Source organism: Dromiciops gliroides, chromosome 4 (assembly GCF_019393635.1).
Source record: "Dromiciops gliroides isolate mDroGli1 chromosome 4, mDroGli1.pri, whole genome shotgun sequence".
Classification (NCBI taxonomy): Eukaryota; Metazoa; Chordata; class Mammalia; order Microbiotheria; family Microbiotheriidae; genus Dromiciops; species Dromiciops gliroides.
In genome coordinates this window covers 59,605,898-59,623,813 of record NC_057864.1, presented here as the reverse complement: position 1 = coordinate 59,623,813, position 17,916 = coordinate 59,605,898, and the positions used below count along the sequence as shown (strand labels likewise).

The 17,916-nt window shown below is 38.2% G+C and overlaps 1 protein-coding gene across 7 annotated transcripts in view; it reads right to left on the bottom strand.

The window, feature by feature from the left end:
• Nucleotides 1–17,916, bottom strand: part of DCAF6 (DDB1 and CUL4 associated factor 6) — a 162,782-nt gene that overhangs the window by 43,783 nt on the left and 101,083 nt on the right. For 5 of the 7 annotated variants that reach the window (XM_043999774.1, XM_043999776.1, XM_043999775.1 and 2 more), the window contains one exon: nucleotides 16,687–16,746. The exons of the other annotated variants lie outside the window; for them this stretch is intronic. In XM_043999774.1, coding sequence (XP_043855709.1) covers nucleotides 16,687–16,746 — 60 coding nt within the window. The remainder of the gene's footprint in view (nucleotides 1–16,686; nucleotides 16,747–17,916) is intronic. 7 annotated transcript variants of the gene reach the window in all.

Here is a 17,916-nt window from a genome sequence, read left to right as displayed (position 1 = left end):
AGTGCCTGCTGCCCCAGAGGAGCGGGGAACGTGGTCATAGCTTCAGGGTGAAAAAGCGCAATTGCAGTTACTCAGAGATCAGAGCACAGGCTAGGAGAGCAGTGACCACACCTCTTCTTAAATCAAACCACCTTGGAAAAACCAAAAGCTTACAGAATCCCAGAATTAACTCTGAAAATAGCAGCAAAATGGGCCTAAAACTTGAAACCCGTACCCTGGGAGCAGAGCCCAATTGTAACATAAAGTTGAAAGTCAAGAAGGAGACTGGAAAAATGAGCAAACAATAAAAAAATAACCTGTTCATAGAAATTTACTGTGGTGACAGAGAAGATAAAGACACAAACACAGAAGAAGACAATGAAATCAAAGCAGCTACATGCAAAACCTCAAAGAAAAATGTGAATTGGTCACAGCTGGAAAAAAAATTAAACCTGCAAGAGTTCAAAAAGGATTTTAAAAACCACATAAGAGAGGTAGAAAAAAAAATTGGGAAAAGAAATGACAGTGATGAAAGAAAATCATGAAAAGAGAGTCAACAGCTGGGTAAAGGAGGCACAAAAATCCACTGAAGAAAAGAACTCCTTAAAAAGGAGAATTGGCCAAAGGAAAAGGAGGTAATGAAGACAATAATTTCCCAAAAATTAGAACTGGGCAAGTAGAAGCTAATGATTCCATGAGATATCAAGAAACAATAAGACAAAATCAAATGAATGAAAAATAAAAGAAAATAGGAAAGATCTTTTTGGAAAAATGACTGACCTGAAAAATAGATCCAAGAGATCTGAAAGCCATGATCAAAAAAAGAGCCTACATATTATATTTCAAGAAATCAAGGAAAACTGTCCTGATATCCCAGAACCAGAGAGTAAAATAGAAATTGAAGGAATACACCAATCACCACCTGAAAGAGATTCCAAAATGAAAACTCCCAGGAATATTATAGCCAAATTTCAAAGCTCCCAAATCAAGGAGAAATTATTGCAAACAGCCAAAAAAGAAACAATTCAAATACTGTGGAGCCAAAGTCAGGATAACACAAGATTTAGCAGTTTCTATCTTAAATGTGAATCAGAGGGCTTGGAATGTGATGTTCTGGAGGGCAAAGGAGCTAGAATTACAACCAAGAATCATCTACCCAGAAAACTGAGTATAATTCTTCAGGGGGGAAGAATTGGATATTTAATGAAATAGAGGAATTTTAAGCATTCCTATTGAAAAGACCAGAGCAGAATACTTTCAAATACAAGATTCAAGAGAAGTATAAAAAGGTAAACAGGTAAGAGAAATCATAAAGGGTTAAACTATTTATATTCCAACATGGGAAGATGCTACTCATAACTCCTAAGAACTTTATCATTATCAGGGCAGTTAGAAGGAGTATACACAGAAAGAGGGCATGGGTATGAGTTGACTATGATGGGATGATTTCAAAAAAATAAAATGAAGGAGTGAGAAAGAGAGATGCATTGTGGGAAAGGAGGAAGGGAGAAGTAGAATGGGGTAAATTATCTCATATAAAAGTATAAAAGAGATTTTACAGTGGAGGGACAGATGAGGCAGGGTGGTGGTGGCAGGCAACATTTGAACCTTACTCTCATCAGAACTGGTTCAAAGAGGGAATAACATACAAACTCAGTTGGGTTTAGATATCTATCTTACCTCATAGGGAAGTAGGAGGGGAAGGGGATAACAGAAGGGGCAGTGCTAATAGAAGGGAGGGCAGATTGAGGGAGGTGATAGAAGCAAAACACTTTTGAAGAGGAACAGGAGGGAAAGGAGGGAGAGGATAAACAAGGGGCAAAATAGGATGGAGAAAAATACACAGTAATGATAATTGTGAATGTGAATGGGATGAACTCACCCATGAAATGGAAGCAGATAACAGAGTGGATTAAAAACCAGAATCTGACACTATGTTGTTTATAAGAAACATACCTGAAGAAGAGAGACACACGCAGAGTAAAGGTAAGAGGGTGGAGCAGAATCTATTATGCTTCAATTGAGGAAGAAGTGGAAGAATATAGTGTTTGAGGGGATGTCCACATTTATATGAGGAAAGGATTGGGAGGAGGCCTATAAGACCTGGGTATTGAATTCCCTAAAAAAAGAGGAAGTGATTTAGAGGCTGGTAGATATCTGTAATAAGAATCTGGACAGTGTTATATAAGATGGAATAACTATTTTTTTCTCATATTTTACAAAATTATTTGCTTTTAATTCATTAGCTTTACAAACTTTCTTTTTTGGCATTTAATAGCTTTACTAGCTTTATTTCCATTATCAAGACATTTTACAATCCAGAAGAGTATAGTGTCATCTGCAAATTTCAAAATTTCCCAGGTAAAAGGACAGTCCTGGGAGAAAAGAGCAGGAACCTATGGTACATCTCCAAGCCATTTATTTGACTAATAGGCCAGGTTATCCCCTTGTAAAGTGAGAGCTAAATATTCAGACCTTCCCTAGCATATAGAATACAGTGGTAGGAACATAGAAGGAACTCAAAGATGTTCGCTGAATGGAAACAGTTTTTGCTTGAATAGTCTATTTAATTGACTGAGTTCTACAATTCACTTTACTAGTGCAAACCTACCCTTAGATTTGCATCTATCATAAAGAGAAATAAGTTTAAGATGGAATAACTTGAAGGAAGAGACGCTGCTGAGTGAGAGAAGTGGATGGAAGTTCTGCAAATGATAGAAAGGGGTGTGAGGTCAGGTAAATATTTACTATTCAGGTCTCCAGCGGTCTAACTGAACTGACACTTGGCACCAGTTCCTGTGCCTTATTTCAAGATGGAGGGAGGAGTGACATACACTCAGAAGATGCCTTGCATGTAGAACATACACTTGATTACAACTTGGGTCTGAAGACCCTGGTCCTGATGTCTTGCACTCAGAGGGCTGAGGTATTTTTCTCAGTTGGATGAAGCATGGTAGAATATGTAACACCTCTATATGCAGCAGCAGCAATTTTAACAGTAGCTTTTGGGTCACAGATACAACCTCTGACAGGTATCAGGATTAGAGCTTGACCCTTTAGGGGGTAGTGATGGCAAATAGAGAAGAAAGTACTAGAGCTAGTACTTAAAGGTCAGTAGGTGGCCCACACTGACCTGGACATTTGGTGATAATAGATACCTAGGGGGGGTGGTGTTTTCTCAGATAGTAAAGACACGCAGAAATAAGTTATGTCTCCATAGACGGCAACCAATATCTGCCTGATTGGTGTTCTGTGGTAAAAAGAAGCTCAAGTGTTAGTTTTTTTGAATGGTATGATGGTCTCCACACATGGCAACATGTCCAAACCTAGTCCTGGAGACAACCCTCCCCCAGGTGCAATGATGGTAAATCAAAGATCTGTTGCTGAAGCAGGGGCCCTGGTATCAATGGCACCCTGTCCTTTCCACCCTACTCCCCACAAATTTGGATGCTTAGTTATCAAAAAAGAATGAATTACTCTTCTCAGTTTAATGAATGATTAAAGCTTATCCTGTCACTCTTTAAATCATTCTACACCTACCAATCTAAAAAATATATCCCCAGTAAAGATATCCTTGAGGATAGAGAGCGTTCTTCTATTTTGTCCTTGTATTTTCCATGCCAAGCATAGGGCCTTGAATGTAGCACATTTGTTAGACTGGACTGGACAGGGGGTGGAGTACAGCTGTGGCTCCACCTGTGGGGAAAGGTCCTTTAGCAGAGAAGCCTCCAAATTGCATCCCAGAGAGGGGGTCGAGGCTCTGACTGCAGCTAGTCCCATTTTCTCATTCTATACAGCCATTTATGGGTTGAAATGTAGCAGCCATTTTTGTCACCTAGTAACACCATATGCTTATATCATGCCAAACCTCTTCTTCCTGACCCACTTCCCTCTGATATGAGAAGCATAAAAAAAGAAGTGGCTAAAAGGCCCGTTTTTCATCTACAGAGTGCTATCAAAACCCCAGTCTCATCAATCCCCTTCTTAAGGCTGCTTCCTTTACTAGAAGTTTACTGACACTGGATCTGATTTGGCAGATAAATAAGTAGTGTAAGCTGTAGTTTCTACTTGCACACTGATGAGGGAGATGGATGCTTGTGAAGTGTGCAGAGTAACTGCCAAGCAACGCTGCCCCTGCAGATCATTTGCAATTTGGATTCTCTGGAAGCTGTGGCGTTCCATCATTCAGAATCTTCTGTCGCCAGAATACTGGCATTCACAAGATGTGCTGTCTCATTTGTTATCAACAAGCAGGTTCAAAGCCTTCAAAGTGCTACAGCTTCCCAAAGGCACTGCAAATCCCTTTCTCTTATTTTTCTCCCCTTTTTACTCCTTCTTTGACAAAAACAGAGGGTTGGGGGGGGGTGTTGAAAAAGTCACATTTATCAAAGAATCTTGTATGCTCATATCATGCATAAGACATTCCTTGATGGATGAGAGCCTTTAAAGCTACATTTTGCTCTACTGATTCACATATCGTTTGGAGAGGCAATAAAACAATAAACACAGCAGGAACCTGTCTTCATTTTCTATTGATTTTAGGCAATTGGGTAACTGTGAAGATATAGTCTGCTTTAGAGAATAATCTCTGAAAGCCTGTCTAGTCCTTTCTCCTATTTTCATTAAGGACATCCTTGACAGGTGTGTAGATCATTCTCAAGATTTTATAGAAATGAAAAAGACTAAGAAAGGTAAATGAAATATGACTAGATTTTGAGTTACTCCCCATTCTTCAAAATCACATAACTCCTCAAAATGGAGACAAAGTTTTTCTTCAACCACTAAATTGTCCAGACTAATTCTGTCCAATGACATACCCTCATCCTCTTGAAGTTATCCTCCTCAATGATTTTTCGGTCTTAACAGCAACTACTTAAAAGGCACTTTAAAGTCTGCAAAGCAGATTTGTCTGATTTGATCCTTCACCCTTGTACTTATGTTCATGGTCTAATCCATTCCCATCTCCTTCTGGGAGTATCCACTTCTGACTTGTATCTAATTTTCAGACTCTTATCAGATGGCTGGCTCTTCTTCTGCTGTCTACAAATATGCTCAGATATTTCACTTAGTTTAGAAAACAAAAACCTTCCCTTGATCCCCTAAAACTACCATCCTGCCTCTCTCTCATTCCTTTCCCGGCCACATTCCTATTGTTGCCTCCATGTTTTAACTTCCACTCACTTCTCAAATGCATGTAGTATAGTTTCCAACTCTACCATTTGACAAAGATTACTCTCTTCAAAGCCACCAATGATCTTTTTATGGATAAATTCAATGGCATTTTCTCAGTCGTCACCTTTGACCTCTGCAGTGTCTGATCCTCCTCTTCCCTAGGTTTTTGTGCCAAGGTTCTCTTCATTTCTAATTCATCTTTCTCCATTTTTCTTTGCACAATGCCACCCACATCTTGTCCCCTGTGTGTAAGGCTCCATTCTGGGCCTTGTTTTTCTTTCTCTATACTCTGGCAGTGCTCTCATCAGCTTCCATTGGTTCAGTTATCATCCCTCTGTGAAGGACTCTCAAATCTCCATACCCAGTTCTAATATTTTAAGTTTAAACGAAGGCATTTTGCCCACATTTCCTTCTTCAGCTCTAGTCTCTTATCTCCATCTAGTGCTGCACATATGGACTCCAATATCAACAAGCAGCTTAAACTCAACATATTCAAAATGGAAGTCATTGCCACAAACCTAACCCTCCCCTAATTTCTCTATTTCTGTTGCAGTCACCATTATTCTTCCAATCACACAGGTTCAAAATCTTGGAATCATCCTCAACACCTCACCCCACATATCACTTTATCTCCAAGTCTTGCCATTTCTATCTTCACAACCCCTCTTCAACAAAACCTTCTGTCCACTTACACAGATACCACTTAATTCAGGCCTTCATCAGCCTCTCTTCTGGATTACTGCAATAGCCTCCTAACTGGTCTCCCTGGATCAAGTCTCACCTCTCTCCACTTCATCCAACTACACAACACTCCATCTCTGCCTCCATTCCCTGTATTTGCAAAGTGCTCTTTCCTTACCTAAACCCTTCCTGTGACCTCTCATATGGCTCATATGCCACCTTCAAGAGGGCTTTTCTGATGCCCTGCTCTCCCATCCTGATCTCCATGAAAATGTATAAATCTTTCTTTTGTACATATCTTATTTGCTCATCAAAACACAAGGTATATACCCATAATAGAATGTAAGCTTCTTAATGGCAGAGCCCAGCTCACTTTTGTATTTGTGATCCTGGTGCTTAGTACAATGCATGGCATGGTAGTAGATGCTTAATAAATGACTGTTCATTGCATGCTCAAGGCATCTAAAAAAATATGGGGAAAAAATCAGAGACCATATTTTTTGGAAACCAAAAAAGATGACTAATGACATAAACTAATGGCCAATATACTTACTTTCTCATCTCTGAATAGAGGCAACAAAGATTATTTAATAAAGTCAAGAGAATTTGGGAAATAGAAAAAGGTTTTAAAAATATATCACTGGGGGGCAGCTAGATGGCGCAATTGATAAAGCACTGGCCCTGGATTCAGGAGTACCTGAGTTCAAATCCGGCCTCAGACTAGCTGTGTGACCCTGGGCAAGTCACTTAACCCCAATTGCCTCACAAAAAAAAAAAATATCACTGGTGGGCAGCTAGGTGTCGCAGTAGATAAAGCATGGGCCCTGTATTCAGGAGGACCAGAGTTCAAATGCAGCCTCAGACACTTGACACTTACTATCTGTGTGACCCTGGGCAAGTCACTTAACCCTCATTGCCTTGCCAAAAAAAAAAAAAAAAAATCACTGGTAAGGACCTAGAAGACACTTCACATAGAGGATGGGAACCTTGTCAGCGAGTCTTAAAGAATTAAGTATGAGGTAATTCTGAGAATGAAGAGTTTAAAATCAAGTCTGACTTCAGGAATTCTTACTACTCTCAGATTATAAAAGATTATTGGGGGGAAGAAACTAATCCTTGGAAATGTTTTATATACTTAAATTTTCCAAGCACATATTATTTGCCCATAAAATATTTGTTGAATGAATAAACAAGAATAAGAAATCTTCAAACTGTAAGTGTTCACTGCTGCATTAACTCAGGTCCATTGAACATTCACAATGGGAATAGGAATTTAACAGCAATACAAAATCCATATGCACTGTGGTCATTATATTACTACTGGGAGTTTTAGGTTTTATGACTAAGTTCTTAATGTTAACTCAATACATACTTTACACTGGACTAATTTTTTTCAGTACCCAAATTATTCCTCGGTGGCACAGAAATTGGAAAACTGGATATGCCGGTTTCTATACACTTCAATACCAGCCCTCTGTATTCATGGGCCTTCTTATTAACTTCAAAGAAAAGCCGTTCAAGTCTAAGAAAATGTGATACTAAAATGCCTAACAATCAGCATTTTATAGAAATGCACAATTGCCTGTAAGAATTGGTTCCAAAATAAGCAAGAGGAAGGAAATAAGCCACTTATCATCTACCTATCATTGCTAGCCATTGTGATAAGCATTTTATAAATATGATCTCATTTGATCCTCACAACAACTCTAGGAGCTAGGTGCTATTATTACCCTCATTTTACAGATGAGGAAATCAAAGCCAATGAAGGTTGAGGGACTTGTTCAGGGTCATGCAGTTTGTGAGTGTCTCAGGTTGGATTGGACTTTAGGCCGAGCACTCTAAATATTGTATTATCTAGCTGTACATCTTAAGTACAACATCATTATCTTCTTCAACTTCCATTATTATTATAATCAACAGCAGCAGCAACAACAAAAATTATGAATATAAAGCAGCAATTCTGAACTACAGAAAAATTCGCTTATAAAACGAGGACATAATCACTTTCTTTTTTCTTTTTTTTTTTAGTGAGGCAATTGGGGTTAAGTGACTTGCCCAGGGCCACACAGCTAGTAAGTGTTAAGTGTCTGAGGCTGGATTTGAACTCGGGTACTCCTGACTCCAGGGCCAGTGCTCTACCCACTGCACCACCTAGCTGCCCTGATAATCACTTTCTGATGGAGACATTCAAGTCTTTCAAAAAACTTTCATAGATAACACCTTTCCCTTCTTGGTAGAAGAAAAGCTATTTAGTAAGAAGTACATTGCTTGTTATTTTTGAGGGAGTAGAATAAGTGGAGAAGAAAATTATTTGATGGGAAGTTGACTTTGGAGACCTTCTCAAGAAACTCTGTAAAGGAAGGAAGAAAACAACCAGGATATGGAGGACACTCAAAAGTGGGTGACATGAAGATGAATGAATGGCTGAATTCATAATGACTAACCTAGGAAAGTTATAAAAGCACTGCTTGGGAGGGGCAAGGCAGCCATCTTTAAACAGAAGATATTCACTGGCCTTTGAGCTGGAAGAAAGGCAAGAGGTTATTTGGAACAATCTCTCCATCTCACAGATGAGATTGAAGCCCAGACAGATTAGATTACATGGTTTGTCTTGGTCCATATAACTAATGGGTGGTAGCACAAACACTAGAATCGGGTCTCCCGGTTTTCACTCCAGCATTCTTTCTTTTTTTTCTTTTCTTTTTTTTTTTTTGCGGGGCAATGGGGGTTGTGACTTGCCCAGGGTCACACAGCTAGTAAGTGTCAAGTGTCTGAGGCCGGATTTGAACTCAGGAACTCCTGAATCCAGGGCCCGTGCTTTACCCACTGTGCCACCTAGCTGCCCCCTACAGCATTCTTTCTACTAGGTTTCACTGCATCTCAAAGGATGATGTGATTTGAGAGTAAATTCTGTGGGGCCCAGGAAGGTAGAATTTGGATCAGTGGGTAAAAATCATCAGAAGGCAGATTTTGTCTCAATATAAAGGTTGAGCTTCCTGTTAATGTGAACTGTACAAAAGTGGAATAGGAACCATTCTGAAGCAATCAGTTTCCCATTTCCAAAGTTATACAAGAAAAAACTGAAGATTAGTTTAGTGGGGATATTGGAAAAAGCATTCAAACATCTTGCAGTCAGTTGGACTACTTAGCCTCTAAAGTGGTTTCCAAATTTGGGATTCTGATTCTAACTCCTACTCTAACTAAAGGGATAAATGAAAATCAGACTGACTAGCCAAAATAACCTGTCCAGATGGGATAAAAAAATATACACAAAGCACAGGTGGTTAAGAATTAATTTTTTTAGTCACATTGGTTTTTATGAGCTAGGATAATAAAAGAATTGTGCAGCAGAATGAATAGGGCATATAATCTTATGACAGAGGTGAGGTTCAAAGGTTGCCACCAACATTTACAAGTTATATAGCCAGTGGCAGGTAGGTGGTGCCACAGTGCATAGAGCACTAGACCTAGATTCAGAAAGACCTGAGTTCAAATCCAGTCTCAGATGCTTACAAACTGTGTAACATTTAATCTGTCAGCCTCAGTTTCCTCATTTGCAAAATGGGAATAATAATAATAATACCAATAATACCAGGGTTGTTGTGAGAATAAAAAGTCTATTTGTAAAGAACTCTGCAAACCTTAAAGCACTAAAAAAATGCTAGCTATTATCATTATTATTAATTATAATTATTATACCATATGAGATTACTTAATCCCTCTCTGTTCATTTGTAAAACAGAAATAGAGCTGTAATATTTATCTCATTGAATTGTAACAGATAAGATAAAGCATGCAGAGACTTTTGCAAACCTTAAAAGATCATATAAATCAGCTACTAGGACTATACATGCTGAACTTTCTGGCAAGTACACAATTTACTCATGAAAATGAGTTAACTTTCTCCCCAAAACTCAATGATCAACATACTATTTAGTAGACTGAATGTGTACTTACTAAAGAATACTTTCCTTGAAAAATTTATTTTTATCAAATGGCTAAGTACTTAGTCTAAAAAAAAAAGATATTTATACAATGAAATACCAACAAACACTGAAAATCAAAGTTTTATATGCTAATTATCCTTTTAATAATAACACTGCCTGCTTTCAAGTGAAGTCAGCAAGAATTTATTAAATGCTTACTATATTCTAAGCCCTGTGCTAAGTACTAGTAATGCAAAGAGGAAAAAAAACAACCAGCTTCTGCCTTAGCATTTACACTCTAATGGAGGAGAAAACACAGGAAATACCTAGGTAAAACATAGAGTAAATGGAAGATATTCTCAGAAGGAAAGACACCTCATGGCTTAATTGTCTTTAAAAAATACTAAGCTCAAAATCTTTTATGGTGGCAATATCCTCTTTATAGTAATACTGAAGAAAGTATTCCTAACAAATAGCTAATTTAGTGAGCTTTCATATATTTTAGATATTTGCTTTTTTTCTATTTTTAACGTAAAGATTATTAATTATTTACCTGTATCCTAATAACTAACACTACAAGTGGAATTTTGAAAAAGCATTTTGCATTCATTAGTTTATTCTCAAAACATTGCAAAGTTAGTGGCATGGTCACATGTTATCCCAATTTTACAGATGAGGAAATTGAGTCATAGAAATGACTTTCCCAGGGTCACAAAGCTATTAAGTACAAGAGGCAAAATTCAACCTCACGTCCTCCTGATTTTGGATCCAATATTCTATTACGCTACACTGTCTTCTCCCATATCTATCTCAAAATTTTTTTATGTTGGGCAATTCAGGGCATGATATAAATCATTCAGATTAAAGATTCAGAAACTGTAGAGATTCTCTGATCCCCTCATTTTTTTGTTGTTTTTTTTGGGGGGGGGGGAATGGGGGTTAAAGTGACTTGCCTAGAGTCACAGAGCTAGTAAGTGTCAAGTGTCTGAGGCTGGATTTGAACTCAGGACCTTCTGAATCCAGGGCTGGCACTTTATCCACTGCACCACCTAACTGCCCTCCCCCTCATTTTTAAGATTAGCAAACTGAGGCCTAGAGATGATGAACAATTGCCCAAGGTCACAAATCTAAATCAAAATAGCAGAGCCAGGATATGAACAAAGTTCATTTAACTCTAATGCCAACGTTCTTAACACTATGGCACAATGCTGGTTGTTGTGAACATTGGTGTACCAATTTTTCTACCTTTTTCATTTTGGTTTCTTAGAAAAGCATTTTGATCAAGGAAAGTACAATCTTTGAGGCTATCAAGGTACTGTGGTTTTAAATGTTTTTAGCTGCTCAGACTAAATTTTTTTTGGTCAGGATAAGCAAATGAGATAATTGCAATTGAAGGCAATTCAGCTTGGGAATGGTTCAAAGTACATATGTTTAGAATGATTTAAGTCGACTTTATTGGTAATAATAAGAATGATGAAGTTTATATTAATTTTCATTCTTCTAATATATCTAAGTACCATTTTATAGTTATTAGTAACAAAAAGAAATACATGAAATACTATTGCTATCTGACAATAAATTTTTTTAAAAATCCAAGTTAGTATATATTAAAAGGGGGGGGGATGTTAGTGATATATGCTTAAGTCCCAGATAATATATTCTATTTTACTATTGGAAACTGAGACCAAGAAAGCTGACGAAATCTAAGAAAATGAATTAAAAGGAAATTTGGAAATGAGATGCCAGAAATTCTGTTTGCTACAGTTCTTACTTGATTTATATGTCCAAATGCAAATGAAACAGATGGTGCCACCAAAAACATGTGCAAATCAGTATTACCTCCACCTAAATGGAAGTCCTTTATAGAATGATCTTGTGTTTAATCAGATACCAAGTACTACTGATTCTCTGCCCACAGCATTTTGAATTTGTGGTCACCTTCTTAGCCTTGGTCAATATCCTACTTCAGGCCCTTGCCATCTCTTAGTCTATAAGTCTATTGCATTGCCTTCCTAACTGGTCTCCCCATCTCTTGTATATTCCCTATTCAATCATAGGATCATATATTTAGAGCTGGAAGAAATCTTAAAAGCCATCTAGTCCAATCCTATCATTCAAAAGATAAGAAAATAGTCTCAAAGAACCATTCTTAATCTCCCTAACAGATAGCTCTGATTATGTCATTCCCAGCTCAAAAGCCTTTAACAGCTCCTTGCTGATTACTGAATCAACAAATACCTTGGCCTGTCATTCATGGTGCTCTACAATCTGACATCAATCTACAAATTTATACCAAGCCCTGCACATACTCTACACTCAAATTAAGTTAGATCCCCAACCCTCCCTTTCCAAATATGTCCTGTGACTTCCTTTGCTTGTGTCTTTGCTTATATCATTCCCAAAGCCCAGAATGTCCTGTCATCCACCACCTTCCTCTGAAACTGGATGTCTGCTTTAAAGTCCAACTCAAATGCCCCTTCTTCCACAATGCCTTGCCTGATTTCCTATAGCCAGAAAAGATCTTTTCTTCCTCTGTATACTCAGATAATTCTGTATGTTCCTCTTCTATACTTATCACATATTATCTGTAATATTTGTTATTTATGCAAATGTTTTAAACCTCGACTTTTAGGTTTTAATCTTGAAGAGATGGGATTATCTCTAGCACTTGCACATAGCGGATTCTCAATAAGGTAGATAAAAACTATACAGTTTTAGCTATTTCTATATCACCTTGTCCAAATTCTCAGAAGGACAGAACCTTTTGCACAGCAGAGACTTAATAAATGTTTGCTGAATTGAATTGATACAAGTATACTTCACCTCTAGACAAAGCCCCATATCACCTCTGTAAGTTAATGCTGGAGTTAGAAAGTATCAGGATTCTTCAGGGGAAATAGGTCAAGGAAAAGAAGAAAGTCACTGAAGATTAACTCTGAATCCTAATTTCAAATAAATTTTTTGAACAAGGATTTTTACTCTTTCACAAATATTTGATACCATTTGAATAAAGGCCAGAAAAACATTTCACATGTTGTCATCCATCTAACTTTAGTAAAAAAAATTTGACAGAGAAACAGTATACATACACACATATGTGTGTATATAAACACATACATACATACATACATACATACATACATATATGTATGTATGTATGTATATGAGACTCCAAGTCTATCCATCTGCCTCCTCCCTTTGTCCAAGAGCCCCTTTTGGAGGGCACTAGATGCGGGTGGGAGACCAACCGGACCTACCTACTTTATGACAGCTTTGTATGGCTCTTTGATCTTATGATAATCACACTTGGCTTCCCAAAGGTTGCGAAAGAAGACCATTGCTTCTTCCTTTTTCCCTTATACCTATTTCTGGGAGTGAATTAAGCAGAGTAATATCACAACAGTATTTTTTTGTCACGATAGGGACAAAGCCCCAATCAACAGGAAAGATCCTACCTGAACATAAAGACCAAAATGAAAAACTACAGTCAGAAACGGTACACAAAAGAGCTTTCACTTCAATAAGAGAAATGTTACCCTCCCCCCCACTATATTTAGTCATAAAACTCCTATTGTTTCTTTGAGAACATAATGCATTTATGCTCATGTAACTGGAAAAAGGGGCAGGCTGGTCATTTCGCAAGAATAAGAGATAACAGACTAGGAGGTAATAGACTGGTACCTAAGACACTGAAAGAAAAACATCCTTAAGAACTGTGACAATTGGAGTGACGCCCCCTGCTGGAGAGATACTGTAGAAAAACTCCACCATGAGGAGAAGGCATCTGAGGGCAAGCCATGTGGCTTGGAAGGTCAGTTCCTTGGCGTCAGGAAGTGACGTTTGCTCGTGGGTACTGTTGATCAAAGCTACCAGCCAATTAGCTTGGAGCTGTGTATGGGTGGACGGGATGTTTCCGGTTTAGACAGGAGGCTTGTGGGATGAAGAAGGGGAGAGACTCTCTCTCTTTCGACAGGACCTCATGGGGAGTGGAACAAAAATGCTGGCTCCCTGAGACAGAAAGATAGGCCTCTTTCTCTCTCCTCACCAAATTCTTATGCTCCTTAATAAATGCTTAAAAGTCTAAACTCTTGCTAAAGCTTCTAATTTATTGGTGACCACTCATTAGATTTTTAGACAGACTAGCTAGAATTTTAGCCACATTACAGACAGCAACCATTCAGATGGTGACCACGAAGTATTCAGAACCTTGAATAGAGCTTCTCTGGAAGATTAATGGAGAAGCATGGATAAGAGTAACATATGAAGGGGAAGATAGGAACATGTTGCCAGCAGCATTGACAGAGGATGTTCATGGCAAACAGCAAACTTGGTAGTGATTTATCAGAAAAAACGCAAGTGAAAATTACATTTTCAAATGCAGCCAATCAACCTACTATAAATACTTAAAATAAATACCTGGAGAAACAAAATTGGCAAGTTCTGGTTCTGAAGTTAAGATTTAAAGAAAGCCTGGATATGGAACAGTGAACAAAGATTGTTGCCCACTGCTCAGCTGAAAAGGGGAAGGAAACCCCTAACACAAAGGACATCAGCAAGGAATGCACTTATTCTTCAGTTTTACTCAAGTAGTAACTGTGCTGAAAATTACCCGGCAATAATGGTTACTTAGACTACTAGGTTTTCTTAAGAGAAAGAAGAGTGTTTATTACTCCAAGCCCATGTAAAACATGCGTGTATACACACACACACACACACACACACGCACACACACACGATCCTATTTCATTCTGTACAACCAACATAAAGCCTAAATTTTGTACTTTATGTGAGCTATGATACTTTACTGACAAAGAATGTCATCAAAAGATAGTGAGATGTAGCCAGTGGCACACACCGTACCAATAGTGAGGTTTACCAGATTTCTAAGTAATTCAGTATAATGTATATATGCCTATATGTATTCTGCTCCTGGTTAATGATGCTATGCCTCAATTTCTATAAGCACTACTCCTTTCCCAATACAAAGGGATGTTCTGATGATTAATAAGACAATGCTTATAAGGCCATTTTCTTAAAGAAAAAGACATAAAAAATTTTCAAAAACACTGAAATTTAGAAACTCTTCTATGCTACTATTGTGGAAATATGAATAAGCTCTGGCAATAATCTCTGGGTATTATGATATTAATGTACACAGCAGCCTGATAGATGAAGTGCTATTAATATCTTGTACAGCTTTGGTAAAATTCATAAACACAATCTACAAATATATGAATCTGGCTTCAAACTACCTGGTAATATTGCTTGTTGATTCATACTGATATCTTTGTATGATTATAGTTTCAGCAAAAAAGCCTGGTTAATCAGAAAGCATTTTTGGACAATTTATTATAATGTGTTATTTGTGACTGTTAGGACATTTCATGATAATTTCTAGTATTAACACATTACTAATAAATGCCCAAACACATAAACAAAATTGAAAATGGAATACCCAAAATTCCTTCATCAAAATAAGATTAATTCAATTCTGAAGAGAAAAACTATAGCAAACCAAAAGTCATCTCTGGCTTAGGAATAACAATTGTTTTAAAATGAATATATGAATATACAATTCACAATTAATTCTGTTTAATGACCTCTTGGACTCTAGGTATTTAGGAAGAAAGGTTCTACAATAATGCCTCGTATACTCAAGCATGAGAGAAGAATGAAATATTTCATAGAAGTGAATTTTCTAGATTTCTGAAAATTAAGATTTTAAGAATTATAGAAGAATTGAGAATATCTGATGATCAATTCCTTTTATAAATTTTAACCACTTTTGGATATAAATTCTTTAAAAGCATACAGTATGCTTACAGTAGCTTTGCATGACTTAAGGGCATCATTAGGAACGTCAATTATTCCCTGCTGTAATATGCTACCTTCACCCCTCTCCACCATCACCTCAGCCCCAGCAAGCCTGTCCTCACACTAAATGGCCCAAGACTCCTCTGCTCTTTACAGCTTTCTGTCCCTTCCCTCTGCCTATTGTCCTGTCTTCCCACTCTTCTGCTCCCTCCATCTGCCTCTAGAAATCCATTCCTCCCAGGGCTTCAGATCTGTAAAAAAACAGTCTCTGTAAAATAGAATCCTTTCACACACAATTTTAAGTCAAAAGGCTCCGGGTGAGGGCCTAAGTTTAGATTTTTCTCCTCCGCCTTCTTAGACTGATGACACTTTCAGCCTATAAGCATGTGCTTCCTACATCTCCATACCAAGTGTAAAACACTATCTATGCCTTTTCTATTTCCTCCTGGATTCAAGTTGCCCGTGTCCCAGAAGCTGCCATAAGTCTGCATAAGGAATGGGATTGTTTGGGGAGGGGAGAAAGGATCTACACCTGGGGTTTCATCAGTTTGGAGAGTTACTTATATGGGAAGTCCCTCCACTGATGCAGACTGGTAACTTGTTTACAGCTCACAGTCTGGGATACTGAGAGGTTAAATGGCTTGTCCCTGGTGACACGGTGAGGATGCATCAGAAGCAAGGGCAGTCTCTTATCTTTGACTTCTCACTCCCTCTGATAGGTAGGGTATTACTCTAAGGAAAAGCAAAGCTCTTATTATTATAGGGACCTATAATTACACTATCTGCAAAGGGTCCTGGGCAAAACTCCAAATTCTCCCTACAAAATGTTTTAAACTCCCTCAGAAGACAAAGAGAAAGACTGTCTGCTCTAGATTTCCCCTCTACCACTAAAAATTGACACCAGAGGCAGGAGAACCAAGTGGTTTTTACCCTCCTTCTGGAGACCATCAGGAAAGAGAGGCTCTCATGCCCAATCCTATTTAATGTTGTCTAGCTCTATGAAAACAGGCTATGGCTATTAGTCATTACAAGATGTTATGAAAACAGAAAGAGCTTAGTTTATGCATTGCAATGAAACTATGGATGGGCATGGCGCATCTCCAGTTGCACGCACCCTGTTGCTCATCAAGGGACATGGATCCGAGCTGTTTGTTAACCACAGAAGAAGGAGAATCTGAAACAAAAATGAGATTTCAACTTAAAAATAAGCAGCAGAAAACTGCACAGCAATGTCATGATCATCTACAAGCTTAAAAACAAATGTATAAAGGCAGGGGAAGAGAGGTGAGCGCTGCGGGTATGTTTCCCAAGCAGTGAGTAAGCAGAGCCGTGTGGCCAGATACATTATTCCAGGCAAGCATTTAGTAACCTTGAATACAGATCGAGAACATTGAAAACTCTTCTTCTAGTTTCATGCATATGCACTTTCCCCCACATTTCTTTAGGATAAGAAGGAGGTGCTACACAGATAGATCTATAAATGGAAGCTTCCCAAAAGGCAGTATGCACACTCAATCAGGTTTTTCTTTCATGCATTTCTTAAATCCTTTTGAAGGAGCCACCCAAAAGGGAGAAGTGCTCACTGCTTTTTGCAGGGATGTTGTCTTATCAAATCTGAAGTGAACACAATTTATCAAGGGCACCAGAATGAAACATTTTAGACAAAGTATCCATAGGAGAAATATTCACCAAAGCAAATGATACCACAGAACCATAATGTATCTTCAGAAAAGTGGTGTGACTTACTCTATGTAAAGAGGGTGCAGCAGGGAGGCAGCATAATGTAGAAGGGGCACTGTTCTGAGAATCAGAAATCTACAATCTAGTCTTGGCTCAGCTATAAACTAAGTGTATGACCTTAGGCAAGTCACTTAACTCATCTAGACCTTTATTTCCTTAACTAAGAAAATGAAGGTGTTCCTCTGACGCATTTCTGTGGTCCTTTCCAGCTTATGATTCTAATTCTATAATATAATATGAAACTGATGTCAGAATGGGGCTACTTATCTTTGCTATGCAGTGCAAATACTGTGGTTGTACTTCTACCCCCAGGAGAGGTGTCTCTTGTTTTGTGGCCTTCTGTATCTCTACAGAGATACCTCCCTCTCATTTCCCTTATGATAGAAGCACAGGGGACCCTGTGGGAAGAGAGAGGACACTCCTTCCCTCAATGTGCTCAACGTGGCACTGATGCCCAATGGGGCAGTGGAAGAAATACATGGCAGGTGGGGCAGGATCTCACTATCACAATACTAAAAGAAACTTCTGATTTATTTCTAAGATGACATGCTCTAGTCCTTAGAAAATGTCAATCTACAATAAAACAAATGAAAACATTGCAACT